Here is a 15788-nt window from a genome sequence, read left to right on the forward strand (position 1 = left end):
GAAAGTGTTTAAATGATTTGTGTAATATTAAATATGATTTTTAATAATATTATAAAAATAGATTTACAAAGTGACTAAATTGAATTAAATGAGAATATCTATTCTAGTGACTAAATGGTAAAAGGATCAAATATCAAAATCTATGAAGATAGTTTTACCAAGACTTATATTTCTTCACCTTTCCCTCTTTTCTCAATCGTAAATTTCATTCTCCCTTTTCCTTAATTCTTATCTAGATTCACTCTCATAATTCCTTTTTAATTTGTCATTTGTAAATATCTTCTCATTTATTTCCATTCTCTTCACCCAAACACAATTGTAGCTTTCCCAATTTTCTCCCAAACACCTTCCATGGATGAATTCTTCCTTCTTCATTGGATTGCAATTTCTTGTTGATTTTTTTCTCATTCTTTCTTGATTTCTTTCCTAAATTCTATTTGCTTCATTTCCTTGCCATTACCGTCCATTCTCTTCTCCATTGGTGTTTTCATCGCTTATTCTTCTTCTTCATTTCCTTTATCTTATTCATCTATATTACATAAAGAGTGTGCAAGGTAACTTCTTAATCTTGGTTCTTTTTTGTGCTTCAATGATTTAAGATTCACTTTGATAATGATCTTAAATGATCAATGCTTTCAAAAATGAGTTTACAAAATAAAAGTGATTTTCGGAGTTAATTAATATGATAATTTTTATGAGGTGATTATGAGGTTTTCTTGATTTAATTAAGATTATTTTGAGATTATTATGACAGTTCTAAATTATTTTTTCTATTGCTAACGGTTTACATATCAATTTGTTTAAAACAAGCTTGATTTCAATGTTTTTTGGAAATCTGGGAGTTGTGATGATTGCTTTTTTGTGTGTGTGTGTTTTATTATGTTTAGATGTTTATTTTGAGTGTTCTTGGTCATATTTAATCAAGGGGAAGTAGTGCTATTGAGTTAGGAGGCTTAGATTGCATTAGCAATAAGGTTCTCGATCTCTCGATTGATTTTCGTTATGTTTTAGAAGCATGATTTTCTACTCTATTTTAGATGCTTTTGTGACATGCTAAATTTATTTTTGAGGTTCCTAATGTAATACCCCAAATTTTTACTAGTGACTTAAATGTAAGTTTTGAAAGTTTGAGGGATAAAGTATAAACTTTGTAAAAGTTTATAGACAAAAAATGTAATTTTGAAAAGTTATAAATTTTATCCAGTAAATGAATAGTTTGGCTTAAAATAAGGATTTTTGTGGGAATCAGTTTTTCAGTATGGGATTTGTGTTAAAAACAATAAAGCGATAAAGTTCAGTATTGAAATCGGATAATCATATCGAACTGGAATTTTATGAAAAATTGAAGGATGTTAGAAAATTTTTGGAAATATTATTTCTATATTTTAGATCAAAGAAAATCTAACTCAGAACAGTGTAATTTTTCAGATTTGGTCGAATAGTGCAATTTTAGTGACTAAAGTGTAATTTTGAAAAATTACATAGCCAAAGTGAAAAATCAAAGTCAAGTTAATTCATTTTTGACTAAGGAATATTTTAATGGAAGATAATTCAATGACATTTGGTAATTGTAGACACCCATTTTTGTATGGGTCTACAAAAACAATATATTATTATTATTATTTATTATTATTATTATTATTAATTTATATATTACAATTATTTTGTTATGAAAATTGAAGGATGTTAGAAAATTTTTGGAAATATTATTTCTATATTTTAGATCAAAGAAAATCTAACTCAGAACAGTGTAATTTTTCAGATTTGGTCGAATAGTGCAATTTTAGTGACTAAAGTGTAATTTTGAAAAATTACATAGCCAAAGTGAAAAATCAAAGTCAAGTTAATTCATTTTTGACTAAGGAATATTTTAATGGAAGATAATTCAATACATTTGGTAATTGTAGACACCCATTTTTGTATGGGTCTACAAAAACAATATATTATTATTATTATTATTATTATTATTATTATTATTATTAATTTATATATTACAATTATTTTGCAGACCCACCAAATCTCTGGCCAATGCAACCTCCTAACAACATTTTTTAAACCCCAAGCGATGTTCAACAGAAAGAAAAAAACGAAGGGAAAAAGACAGCCAGGGAGCTACTGTAATTGAAAATTCTATAGAGAGCTAAAAGAGTAAAACAGAGTGTCGCGTGGCAGAGGATAATCTACTGCCTTTTTGTTGGTTTTCTCATTTGATTTGATTTTCAATTTTTTAGTAATAAATAACCAAACAAGATCCAAATCCAAAGCACCAGTTTGTATTGATCATTGTTTCACTTGAAATTTGTTGTTTTCTTCTTATTCTTCTCTAAGGCCAAGCTCAAGTTTTGGCACTCGTCTTATTGTTTGGTCGAGACTTTGGAGCGGGTTGTATTGAATCTCATGGCTTCAAAGCAGATTAACAAGGAGTTGAAGGATCTCCAAAAGGATCCTCCTGCATCTTGCAGTGCTGGTCATGTTGGTGATGATATGTTCCACTGGAAAGCAATAATCATGGACTCAGCAGACAATCCTTTCGCTGGAGGACTCTTTCTTATTGCCATTCACTTTTCCCCAGACTATCCATTCAAGCCTCCTAAGGTTTCTTTCCGAACAAAGGTTTTCCATCCTAACATCAACATCAATGGAAGCATCTGTCTTGACATTATGAAGGAACAGTGGAGCCTTGCCCTTACCATATCCAAGGTATTTCTGTCAATATGCTCACTTCTCACGGATCCGAATCCCGATGACCCTCTGGTACCTGAGATTGCTCACATGTACAAGACCGATAAAGCCAAATATGAGAGCACTGCCCGATTGTGGACTCAGAAGCTGCAACCCCCATGACCCAAGATATCGAATGTAAATGGAGCCGACTTGCATACAAGAAAAGATTAAAGTCAGACTTCAAAGAGAAACAAAATAGAAAAGGAGAAGAGAAATGGAATTTTACCATTCGGTCGGAGTCCTTCACCAGCGACAGGGACATCCGTTCGAAGATTCCAACGGTGAAACGAGAGAAGGAATGATTGTGAGCAACATATTCTGAAATTCGAATGATCTAACGGTGGATTAGAGAGCGGAAAGCCAAACTGTTTTCACCCATTTTACAGCAACCGGGACATTTTCTGGAGAAACGGGTTCCAGATTCAAGCTTATGAGATTGAGACGAGCTTTTGTTGTGTAATTTGGACTCTAACAGCCATCGTTGACGGCGACTGACGACCGACCGACAAAGATCATCGGTGGTAAAACGTCTGGCTGTAGGGAAATGAGAAGGCAGAAGCACTCGCGCAAATGAATGGAAATGCCACATTTTTGGTTTTATTGATTTTTCAAGGTAAATTTCCTCCATAACCCTTCAAATATTGTGGTTAAATTCTTCTTCTGGTCCCCCTATCTTTGGTGCACCACATAACATAGTCCATTTCTTTGTAATTTAATTTTGATGTTTAACTTTGATTATTGTAAATCTAAACACTAATTTATTTTCATTTATGATTTGATTTAATATTTTTATTTAATTATTATTCTATTTTCACTAATATTTTTTTATCTTTTCGAAGGCTCCTTCCTTTTTTATTTCGTTTATTTTAATTTTTAATTTATTTGATTTCTTTTATCCATTTACTGTACTTCTAAAATTATTTTTGGTTTTACCTTGCAGGTTATAATTTATTGTATATTTTGCTTCCTCGTCTTATTATATGTATTTATTATATTAGATCTTTGATTTATATTTTATTTATTAACGTCTCTTTTGTTCATGTGTTTTTCAGAATCCTTTCGTATCAAATTTTTATTTTGGTTTATTTGTATTTATTCAATTTTTTAGGTTTCCTCAAATTAAAGCACCAATCTTTATTTATTTTTTATTATTTTGTTTCATCTTGACTATAATTCGCTTACTCTTTCTAATTTATTACACTTTCATTTTTTAAAAATTTATTTAGAGTTTAATTTAACTATTTTCTTTCGTTTGATTTCAGGTTCCCTTTAATCAAGACTACACTTTTAATTTCTAATTTTGTGTATTTTTATTTTTTTTTATTTTATTTTCTTTCTGAACTCTAACTTTATTTTTTAGGGAATCCAATTAAATTTCAAATGATTATCAAAGGTAAATAATTTATATTTTATTTAAATTATTATTTAAACTTCTACTTTTTGCGATTAAGACAACCAAGAAATTAAAATGGTATCGAAAGGACAGTTCAAGGGTGCTAATCCTTCCTTGACTATAACCGACTCCCGAGCCCGACATATTTCTGGTAAAACGTGGATCAGGTAAGATGGTGTCCGATCAGCCTAAATATTTTTTTTAAAATGATCGGTGGTGACTCTAACATGTTTTATTTAAGTCGAAGCCCAATTTCGAGTCCACCCGAAAAATAGTTGCGATAGTAATTATCAAGTTTCATTAATGGTATTTTTGGGATTTCTCATTAATTGAATTTTAATAAATTCAATATTATTAAAGTTCCATGTGTCAAGGTTAATAAATACTAGATTAATCAAGAAACTTAGCACAAAATCATCTCCTTCTTCAAGCTTGCCCGAAACCACCATTTCTCCAAGGTAAACATTTTATTTTTTATTTTTTAAGCTTACATGATTTATTTTTGGACTAAGTTATGAATTAGGGAATTAATCTACATGAAATTCTCTATCATTTGGTATCAATATTTTCATAGTGAAGATGCTTAAATGTTGAGATTGAAGGTTAGGGTTTATGTAGGGTTTTGGAGTTTGAAGAATTAATGAAAGATTATTATGTTTCTGATGTTGGAGATTAATTTCAAGCATGTATGATGTTTAAATTCAAGTGTAGAATGATTTAAAGCATTTAGACTAATTAGGGTTTTGGTGATATTGGATTTTGGTTCAATTAGATGTTATGTTGATTAGAGTAGCAGGAATTTAAAGTAAGGAAGTTGAATTCATGCTTGAAATTGAATGAAAAGCTAGTCTTATGATCATAGTGACATTCAACCATTGGGGAAAAATTAGGGGGAAATATTGAAAATTTTTCTATGGTCTAGAATTGATATTAGAAGTGTTATATATGACTTGGAGATCAATTTGGATCAATTTGGAGTCTTGAGTTAGTAAAAGGGTTAATATACAAGTTTTGAGAATTGTGGGATATTATTTCAAGAATGTAATATTTGAAGGGATAATGCTGATTTTTTATAGTTGAAAATGTTGGAAATTGAAGTTCTAAAGTTATTTGGAACCAAATTTCAAATTTGGTAAAATTTGAGGATGGAATTTGAAAAGTCTCAATATTATGAGGACTTGATTTTAAGTTTATTAAATGTGGATGTATCGTTTGATTAAATTATTGTAATGCTGGGAATTTATTTAATATGCTGATTTTTGGGTTTAATTATAAAGTTGAGATTTAATTCTATGTTTATCAAGTTGTGTGGTTGAATTTGAAAAGTTTAAGAAAGTTTAGGATGAAATTTCATGTTTTTGAATGTTTAAGTGTTGATTTGAATATTTTATTGAGGTGTTAGAAATTTTATGTGATTAATGTGAAATGATCATAATGGTGAAGGTTCATTATGGATTAAATAGGAAAGTTGATATGAAATCTTAAAAGAATTCATAATTAATGGTTGGATTATGAAATTAGTAAAAGTTGAAGTGTTGATAGTGAAACGAAATATTCATGTAATTTAAGGAATATTTTAAGAAGTTTGAAATTACAATAGAAGTACAATTTTGTAACATCCTGAAATTCAAGGTCAATGACTAAATTACAAATTTTGAAAACTATGTGCTTGATTTTGAAATAAGTTAAAAGTTCATGGATTTAATTAAAGAAATTTGATGTTGGATTTAATAGTAAAGTTGGAAAGTAACAAGGGTATTATGGTCTTTTCTAAGAGAAGTTTTTTATTCTCTCTTTTTAAGGAATATAAAAACGTGGGAAATGAGGAAATCTATCCAGAGTCTTCTTCTTCAGCTCCTTCTTCTCCCCGTAAGCCTCAGTTAAAGGTGAGTTTAATTTCAGTTGTTTAATTCTTGGATTTATAAGTTGATTTTGATTCTTTGAGTATTATATAAGCTTAAGGAAAGCTTATATAAGCTTAAGGAAAGCTTATATAAGCTTTAAACATCAAGAATAGAGAATTAAAAAGGAAATTATATGACGGGTTTAGAAATGAACTTTTGTTATAGAAAGGTTTTTGAAGTTCTAAAGATGGATTTGACTTGTCAAAGGGTTAATTAAGAAGTTAGAGGTGATAGAATTGAATTAAGAACACATGGAAAATTTGATGAAATTCTTTGATTCAAGAATTGGTGAATTATGAGGGATAGTGAAGTGTTATAATGTTATAAGAAGGTTTACATATGTATAGATAAGTTTTATGGTATAAGGAGGGGTTAATAAGTAGAATTTGAGGATAAAATAAGAATTTTAGGGCTCAAAATGGAATTTCTGGGTTGTGTGCATCGATGCATCTTCAATGTGTATCGATACACTCTCAAATAAATGAACATCGAATGCAATTAGTGCATCGATGCATAAGGAGTGTATCGATACACCCCCTTAAAATGAAAACATCGAAGGTGATTTGTGTATCGATGCATGGGTAGTGCATCGATGCACATGTTAAAGAATGCATCGATACACTGTAGAATGTATCGATGCACTTCAAGGGAAAATGGAATTATACCTTTCTTTTGGTCTAAGAAATGATAGATTAGAATATATCAATTGGATATTGATATGTATCAATGTATGATTATATAGATATCGAGCACTAACAAGTTCCCGAACGATTATCAAGTTAAGATTCGATCGAAAGAGAGGAAAGCATAAAAGTGGATTGGAACTTAGTGAGGCCAAGTGAGTGCATCTTATTACATCGAATTATATGGAAATTGACTTGTGATAAGTCTATTTCCGATAGTATAGTACATGAAGTATGTGATTAATATGAAATGTATGTATACTTGATTGTATGAGTGTATATATATGCTATGTGAATATATGGTTATGGAATAAAGTATATAATAATACAATGTTATTTGAGTTACTTAACAATGAGTCATAAGATTACATGCATATGTAACATAAATTATATGATAAGAAAATATGTGCTTACATGTATTTGCGTATATATTATATATATATATATATATATATATATATATATATATATATATATGAATAAGATATGATATATGTTTATGTAAAACCATGAAAAGTGATATGAGAAGTGAACTACACAATTATGTGATCATATGAGAATGAGATAAAGAGTCATGAGATATATGAAAGAGAAAGTATATGTGATACGTGAAAGTGAATCATATGATTATAAATATATGGATGACATGAATTGTATGTATGTATGATTATATGTGTTAACATGCTTTTGTATGTAATGATATAAGAAGTATGTGCTATGTGATGTATATATATATGAACATATGTGAAACTGAACTATGTGATTGCATGAGAAAGATATGAGCCATATGACATGATATATGTGAACATGAGAAAACAAAGTATAAGATAGGAGCTATATGATCCTATGAGAATATGAAAAGAAGCTATATGACTACATGTATATGTAAAAGAAGTTATGAGCTTATATGACATGTGATATGAAAGTGTATATATGAAATGATATAAAGATAAATGCCCATGGTATATGATATGAGAGCGATACGTTTAGTTGGCATGCCAAGAGTCGAGGGTTTACCTATGTTCTACGAAACATATGGACAGAATTACCTATGTCTTTCGAGACATATGGACAGTATACCTATGTTCTAAGGAATATATGGATAGTTTGCCTAGGTTCTTCAGGACCTATGGACAGTTGTCGAGGTTCTTTATGACCTCTGGATAGGTCCTTCGGGACAAATTTCATAGCCCCTAGTGGGACCCTATACGAGTTGTGGTGACAGCATAGTGCACAACCTCAATAGACTCACATATTTACAGTTCTCACAGATGTACATGGGCTAACAAGGAGAGAACAATAAATATATATATTACATGTAAAGTATATGTTTTTGTAATATGAATTGCATTATATGATTATATGATGATGTGTGTATTGCTTGGTTAAATGAATCATATGTGGCTTAAAAGAATAGACATACGAGTATATGATTATAAGACATAAATGATAAGAATATGGATAGTGGAATAAGGTTAGTAATGGAAATGGTGTGAGATATGTATATGTGTATATTACATTGTATGTAATGTTAATTTGTTTTGGTATGACATCATGAGGTGATGTGTTCCTGCATGTTTAAATAATTAGAGTTCTTTTATAAATGTAATGCCTCACTAAGTTATAGACTTAGCGTGTGATTGTTTCACACGTAGGTTACAGAAGTGAGAAGAGTAAAGAGCAATGTGGAGCAAGACATGTCAGTTCTCCTTATCGAAGGTCAGATCAGAAGAAATGTGAATAATATGTATTTTAATATATAAAGTTTTAGTTGTCATGTATTCAAAATAATATATTGTATAAGCTCTAAATAATTATGTAAACGTTTTGAATAAGTTATATGTTATAATAATTTTAAATTACTTACTATTTTATACAAGTAAATGTTTTGAAAAGTTAATGTGACACCTCAGACTCAGATCCGGGTTGGGGGTGTTATATTTAATGGTATCGGAGCTAAGGTTTAGCCGATTCTAGGCTTAAACCGAAGTCAAATGAGGTTTAAAAATGTGTACATGCCAACTCAAAGTGAAACTTTCTGATCTGATAGTGTAAGGAGTATCCTATCTTGCTAATAGAATAAGATTTGTACGATATAGTAGAAATTGATTATAGAAATTGTCGAAGTGAATCGATAGCTGACAAATCTGATGGTGATAGGACAAGAGTATGTGAACATGAAAGGAAAGATATGATTTGTGTATAAGGAATAAGGGAATAAAGTATGAAAAGGATTGAGTTTAAAGGATCAGATATGATAAAGGTTATATAGAAAAGTAGACGATGAGTTTGATATAGAAGTAAGATAAATGTGCAAGGTGAGGTGAAAAGATTGTTCGATTATGTAAAATGTATGTTTAATCAAATTGGAAGAAGATTTAAGGTCGTGTTCTTGGTTAAATAATGATGGAAAACGAATTTGGTTATTATTATAAGGTAGTTAGAGATGGATTTATGATGTTGAGTGATGAAAATGGATGTTACTGACTATGTGATGAGTGACATTATATGGATTTTAGAAAGGTCAAAGGAAAATGCAGAATCGAATAAGAGAAAAGATATAAATGGATTGAGGCTATGGTTACTGTGTATATGATAAGTGACAGTAGATAAATATATAAAGGAAAAATGTAGTTGAAGAAATAAAAGAAGAAAAGATTAAGTAAAGGAGGTAGCATGAGAACATTAGAAGATATGTTCTTATTGATATGTTCAGTGAAAATTCGAGGACGAATTTTCTTTAAAGGAGGGAAGATTTGTAACATCCCGAAATTCAGGGTTAGTGACTAAATTGCAAATTTTGAAAACTATGTGCTTGATTTTGAAATAAGTTAAAAGTTCATGGATTTAATTAAAGAAATTTGATGTTGGATTTAATAGTAAAGTTGGAAAGTAACAAGGGTATTATGGTCTTTTCTAAGAGAAGATTTTTATTCTCTTTTTTTAAGGAATATAAAAACGTGGGAAATGAGGAAATCTATCCAGAGTCTTCTTCTTCAGCTCCTTCTTCTCCCCGTAAGCCTCAGTTAAAGGTGAGTTTAATTTCAGCAGTTTAATTCTTGGATTTATAAGTTGATTTTGATTCTTTGAGTATTATATAAGCTTAAGGAAAACTTATATAAGCTTTAAACATCAAGAATAGAGAATTAAAAAGGAAATTATATGAAGGGTGTAGAAATGAACTTTTGTTATAGAAAGGTTTTTGAAGTTTTAAATATGGATTTGACTTGTCAAAGGGCTAATTAAAAAGTTAGAGGTGATAGAATTGAATTAAGAACACGTGGAAAATTTGATGAAATTCTTTTATTCAAGAATTATGGTGAATTATGAGGGATAGTGAAGTGTTATAATGTTATAAGAAGGTTTACATATGTATAGATAAGTTTTATGGTATAAGGAGGGGTTAATAAGTAGAATTTGAGGACAAAGTAAGAATTTTCGGGCTCAAAATAGAATTTCTAGGTTGTGTGCCTTGATGCATCTTCAATGTGTATCGATGCACTCTCAAATAAATGAACATCGAATGCAATTAGTGCATCGATGCACCCCCTTAAAATGAAAATATCAAAGGTGATTTGTGTATCGATGCATAGGCAGTGCATCGATGCACATGTTAAAGAATGCATCGATACACTATAGAATGTATCGATGCACTTCAAGGGAAAATAGAGTTATACCTTTCTTTTGGTCTAAGAAATGATAGATTAGAATATATCAATTGGATACTGATTTGTATCAATGTATGATTATATAGATATCGAGCACGAACAAGTTCTCGAACGATTATCAAGTTAAGATTCGATCGAAAGAGAGGAAAGCATAAAAGTGGATTGGAACTTAGTGAGGCCAAGGTGAGTGCATCTTATTACATCGAATTATATGGAAATTGACTTGTGATAAGTCTATTTTCGATAGTATAGTACATGAAGTATGTATTTTAATATATAAATTTTTAGTTGGCATGTATTCAAAATAATATATTGTATAAGCTCTGAATAGTTATGTAAACATTTTGAATAAGTTATATGTTATAATAATTTTAAATTACTCACTATTTTATACAAGTAAATGTTTTGAAAAGTCAATGTGACACCTTGAACTCGGATCCGAGTCGGATACGGGTTGGGGGTGTTATAAATTTAGTTTTATATCAATTTAAGTATCAAATTTATTTTTATCGAATTTTATATTTAAGTTTAGATTATGTTAGCTCGATACTAACGAATAGTTTGAATATTCTATTTTATTATATGACGTTGTCAGTCCACGATAAATTTAGTGATTCAATTAGCTTGAAAGGGAAGAAAAAAGTGTCGGATTGAGAAGATTATTGTGGAGAAGATTTGATAGCAGGCAAAGGTGAGTGCATTTCATTTGTATATATGTTTCGACCAAACACTGGCTTGCGAAGAGCCAATGTAAGAGTTACGTTAAGAAGTGACTCATAGTATTATGTGAAGTGTGATTCAAGTTTATATGTTTATTTAGTAAGTTAATAGAACTAATTAATAAGTCAAGGACACTAGTTGGTAAAATCTGCTTAGAAATTATGTTCTGAACATTAAGTTTAGAAAATCATAAGAAATTCTACAACAAGGATTAGAGGATGAATATTATACCATTAGATTCATCTATCAATCTAGTTTAGTTTATAACAAACGATAACAGATTTCGAGAATTATACAAAAATATATGAATTTTTAATCAGTGATAGGTCAGAAAATAGGACAATAGGTTCTGTCCAAAACAACTTATGTCAGCCAACTTTGAAATTTTGAAATAAATTGTACAAGTGGAACTAGATGGAGTGCCTTATATGGTTAGATTTTTATTTGAGTCTAGTTTTTTGTGGTGCTAGTGGAATAATATTTTAATATATATATTAATAAAAAAATAATTTTTCTTTGAAGGTAGTACAAACTACCAAAATATGAAATTTCAATAAATTGTGTAGTGGAAGCAATTTTTAAAGCTTAGTGAGGCTTATATTTGATTTATAAGTAAATTTTTAAATGAGTCTAGTTTATTTACTTAATTAATCTGATCGAGGACGACTTGAAACAAGTCAACCTTATTTTATTTTCCAGTATGATTTATAAATTTTCAGAATGAAATATTTCTATAATATTTTTTCATCAAGTTTTATGAATAATTTTGGGTATGAACTACCCATGTATGATATTCATAGTTATCAGATTATTTTCAGTTATCAGATGTTTACAATTATTAGATTTTTACAGTTATTAGATGTACATTAATAAATTATTCTATGACGATAAATATATAAGCCCATTGTATGTTGCATTGAGAGTCGTAGGTACATTTGGCAAACCATTAAGTGAGTTCTTATCAGTTATCAGTTTAGCTTTGGTACATTCATGTACCAATGTTCACCATCGTTGGTGCTCAGGTTATGATTGCACTAAAATGCATCATATCGCAGTTTTAGTTATGATTTGGCATCGTGTTGTGCCTATTGCACACCTCATACTCACTTACCTTGATTCTCTTGCATATACATTGGGCTATAATAGTAAATGTGAAAGTTATGACAGTATATAAAAGAAAAGAACATAGAATTGAAAAGAAAGTTATGAAATATGTTCGAATGAAAAGAACAAAAGTTATGTATTATATTTAATGATGACTTACATGAAAAATCATGAGATGATGATTTTCAGGTTTTTAGAAGGAAAACGGCTTGCTAGCCCGGTTTAAAGTTTTAATTGTTTTTTATTTAAATTTTCAGTTTATTGTTTATATTTTATGGAATTTATGTTTTAGCTATATTTATGCCTCACTAAGTTTTACTTAGTGCATGATGATTTTCATGCGTAGGTTCGAATAAAGTAGTAGACGTGAAATGAGGAGTTTTGTACAGTATTAGTAAAACATCCTTACTTTGACTTATTAGTGGCATGTACATTATATCCATTGGGTTTCTTTATCAGATTTATTTTAAAAGGATTTTTAATAGTAATTAGGGATTATTTTCTTTAGTTTTGTCTAATTTAATATTAATCGTATTTATGAGTGAATAGTATGAATGTTATATTTTAAATGGTTTAAAATCAAGCGATATTAGGCAATTGTATATGGATATGAAACAACATTGAACTGCCTAATTACAAACTGAATGATCAAGTTGAGCATATGTATATAAGTATGGGGAATGTGAGTTAAGATGCTTTGAAAGAATATGATAATATGTGAAATATAATATGTTAATTGTATGTTGTGATGCATTGGAAGCAAGTGATATTTGCAAGCATGAGTATTAAAAATATTAAATATGTGTTATGTTGAAATGAAATTATGTGATCATTGTTAGTGTATATATGACATGACACGATGGCTATGAATTATGGTGCTTTGGAAGAAAATGGTTCACGAAATGTAAATTGGAAATATGCAATTGATATGGAATATGATGTGAAATGTAAATATTGGCATGTTTATTGAATATGTATTGTAAGTGATGCATAGTGGTTTTGAAAGTGTATTTTGAAAGCGTCTATATATGAATGTGTTAAGGATGAGTGAAATAAATTCATTATCATGGATGAGTGAGCAACTTGTTTTTCTATATAAGGTTGATCATGGCAACTATTTCCGATAAATGTTTCAAAATATGTTTAAAAGTGTATATGTGTATAAGGTATGCATCATTTGATAACCACTCTTGGTAAACATAGATCAATTGGTTATTAGTTCTTAATGGGACTTTGGATATGAAAGGCATGCCTAGGAAAGAGTACTCTATGTGTTTTGTATAAGTGTATGTGATATCGGGATATGGGGTAAGGTTGGTTCATTGAGCTTAGCTTCTAAAGCTGTGCTTTTTGGACTTAAGTGAGTCCACAAATAAAAGGGAGTCGTATGGAGTCTGTTTATCCAATGGGTGGGTTGTTTTTTTTTTAAATGCCATATATCTTAAATGGAAACAATGTATGCGTTGTATGTGACTTTGCCAAAAAGGTAATTGTGTGTGTGTGTGCATTTGATTTTTTTACAAGGTATATGATGATGTAAAGCATGTTTATAATATGGATTTTGTGTGCATTTATGATGCATTAAGTAATAATTGAAGCATGACATTATGGTATGATCATCAAGGTAAAAAACAAGTAAAATTTCATGGCATTTAGGTATGCTTTCCTTTAGCCTTGGAATGTACATAATATTTGAATGTTTAGTCATTCACTGAGCTTTATAGCTCACACTCATTGTTTTACATATTTTAGATCATTACTTATCGATTCGGGAGTTTGAGGAGCAAGGCAATTGGTGGTGATCAAAGCAAGGAAGTGTTTGTAAAGTTATTTTAAACCTTGGTTTTGTTTTGCAGCAATATGAGATCCTTAATTGAGCTTTAAGTTAATTTATTCTTTAGACACTTTCAAATTCATAAATGAACTCTAATGATTTATGTTGTATTTAGATTCTTGTATGAATAATGAAATGATGATTTTTTATGTAAGATTACATGTCATGTTATATTATTAAGTATGCCTAATTTGATCATACTCATATGCCTTAAATACATGTTTTGATCACCTAAAAAAGTTATAATATGATGACATAATATGTTAGACTCATATGAAGCATGAAACAACCAATAACACACAAAATTAATAGGTGACTTGTGCTTAAGTTGACGTTTTATGCAAATCTTGACTTTGCATGACAAATGTTTGAATTGTATGTTAATTGATGTTATGAAGCATGCTACATATGTGTTTTAACATGTTTTAAGTGGTTCAAGTGTACCCAAGCATGTTCATATACCATATAATTGACTGCATAGAAGTTCGATGACTTATTCTTGCATGTTCTTATGAATTTTCTATATTTTCAGAAAAATGATCGATTCCTTTTGAAAAAAGGATTAATCCCTTGGAAAAGGTATCCATCCCTTTTTGGAAGATTAGTTACTATTTTGCAGAAGATCGATCGATGAATTCGATAATGGCATGTTTAAATTCATTAATGACCTAAAGTGTTCCCTAAGTCCTTGGATGGTACTTGAACTTTAAAATGTATTTAATATTGTCCAAAACTTATTTTATAAATGTAAATGATTAAGGAAAAACTCTTTAAAGTTAAAAAGAAAATTATTAAATGAAGCAAAATTTTTAAGCGTTTAAGTTTAGTAAATGTCAATTGAGTTGATGTGACATCTTTAGCTTGTATTACAAGACATATACAGGCTAAGGGTGTTATATATATTGGTATTAGAGCAGCATATTTAGTCAATTCTCAGTCTAAACCAAGCCCATGTTATGCTAGAAATATGTACATGCCATTAGGATGTCAAAATTACAAATCTGGTATAGTTTTATGATTTTATTAGTGATGCTACCCCTTACCAATGTAATATATAAATGTACGAGTTATATGTTAGAAGTTAAAAACTAGTGTAAAAATGTAGATAATATTAGAAATAGAATCGAGATTAGAACCAATTCAATTAGATTCATGGAGACTTTAGTATCTCGCCCTAGGAAGGTTAGGGATATCTGGTAAGGTAGCTAGATTAGAGGAAACTATCAGAAAGTTTAAAAAGTATATAAGAGAAATCGAGAATTAAAAAGACACAGAGATTATTGAAATTACCAATGATTTTGGAATTTCTGCAGGTAAGAAAATTGTCTATTAAAGTTTAAAAAGTTAAATTTTTAGTGAATCGGATAACAATTACGTTATCCTTCGAAAGAATTTAGAATGAGATTGAAAGAAAGCATTTGTTGATCCAAAAGACTTGAAGGATTTTACGATTATGGTAATTGGAGTAAGATTATTGAAATGGGAAAGTATATGAAGAATGAATTCAAGTGATAGAGTAGTAATTTACCGTTGAGAATAGAATTCTTGAATAATTTGTGTTAATAAAGGATTGTTTTAAACATGCATTTTATTAGAATTTATTTATAGTAATAAATCCACTGTGTCTTAGCATCAGAGTAACATGGATAAGTAGGAATTTCCTGATAAAATTCAAGGAATGATATTCCTGACGAATTAATTGAATTACCAATTAATGAATTTGAGATCATTATGGTAAATGTAATTGACAGCTGAACA

At 29.5% G+C, this 15788-nt stretch overlaps 1 protein-coding gene across 1 annotated transcript; it reads left to right on the top strand.

The window, feature by feature from the left end:
- Window positions 1-2256: 2256 nt before the first annotated feature.
- LOC120200410 (ubiquitin-conjugating enzyme E2-17 kDa-like) lies at window positions 2257-2844 on the top strand. The gene has a single exon (XM_039201276.1). The coding sequence runs from the start codon at window positions 2398-2400 to the stop codon at window positions 2842-2844; it is 447 nt and encodes a 148-aa protein (XP_039057207.1). The 5' UTR covers window positions 2257-2397.
- Window positions 2845-15788: the final 12944 nt, after the last annotated feature.

This window comes from Hibiscus syriacus, unplaced genomic scaffold (assembly GCF_006381635.1).
Source record: "Hibiscus syriacus cultivar Baekdansim isolate YM2019G1 unplaced genomic scaffold, ASM638163v2 tig00005974_pilon, whole genome shotgun sequence".
NCBI lineage: Eukaryota > Viridiplantae > Streptophyta > Magnoliopsida > Malvales > Malvaceae > Hibiscus > Hibiscus syriacus.

Bases quoted from the DNA above. Each gene is read 5' to 3' on its own strand.
- LOC120200410 (XM_039201276.1), top strand. From the start codon at position 2,398: ATGGCTTCAAAGCAGATTAACAAGGAGTTGAAGGATCTCCAAAAGGAT.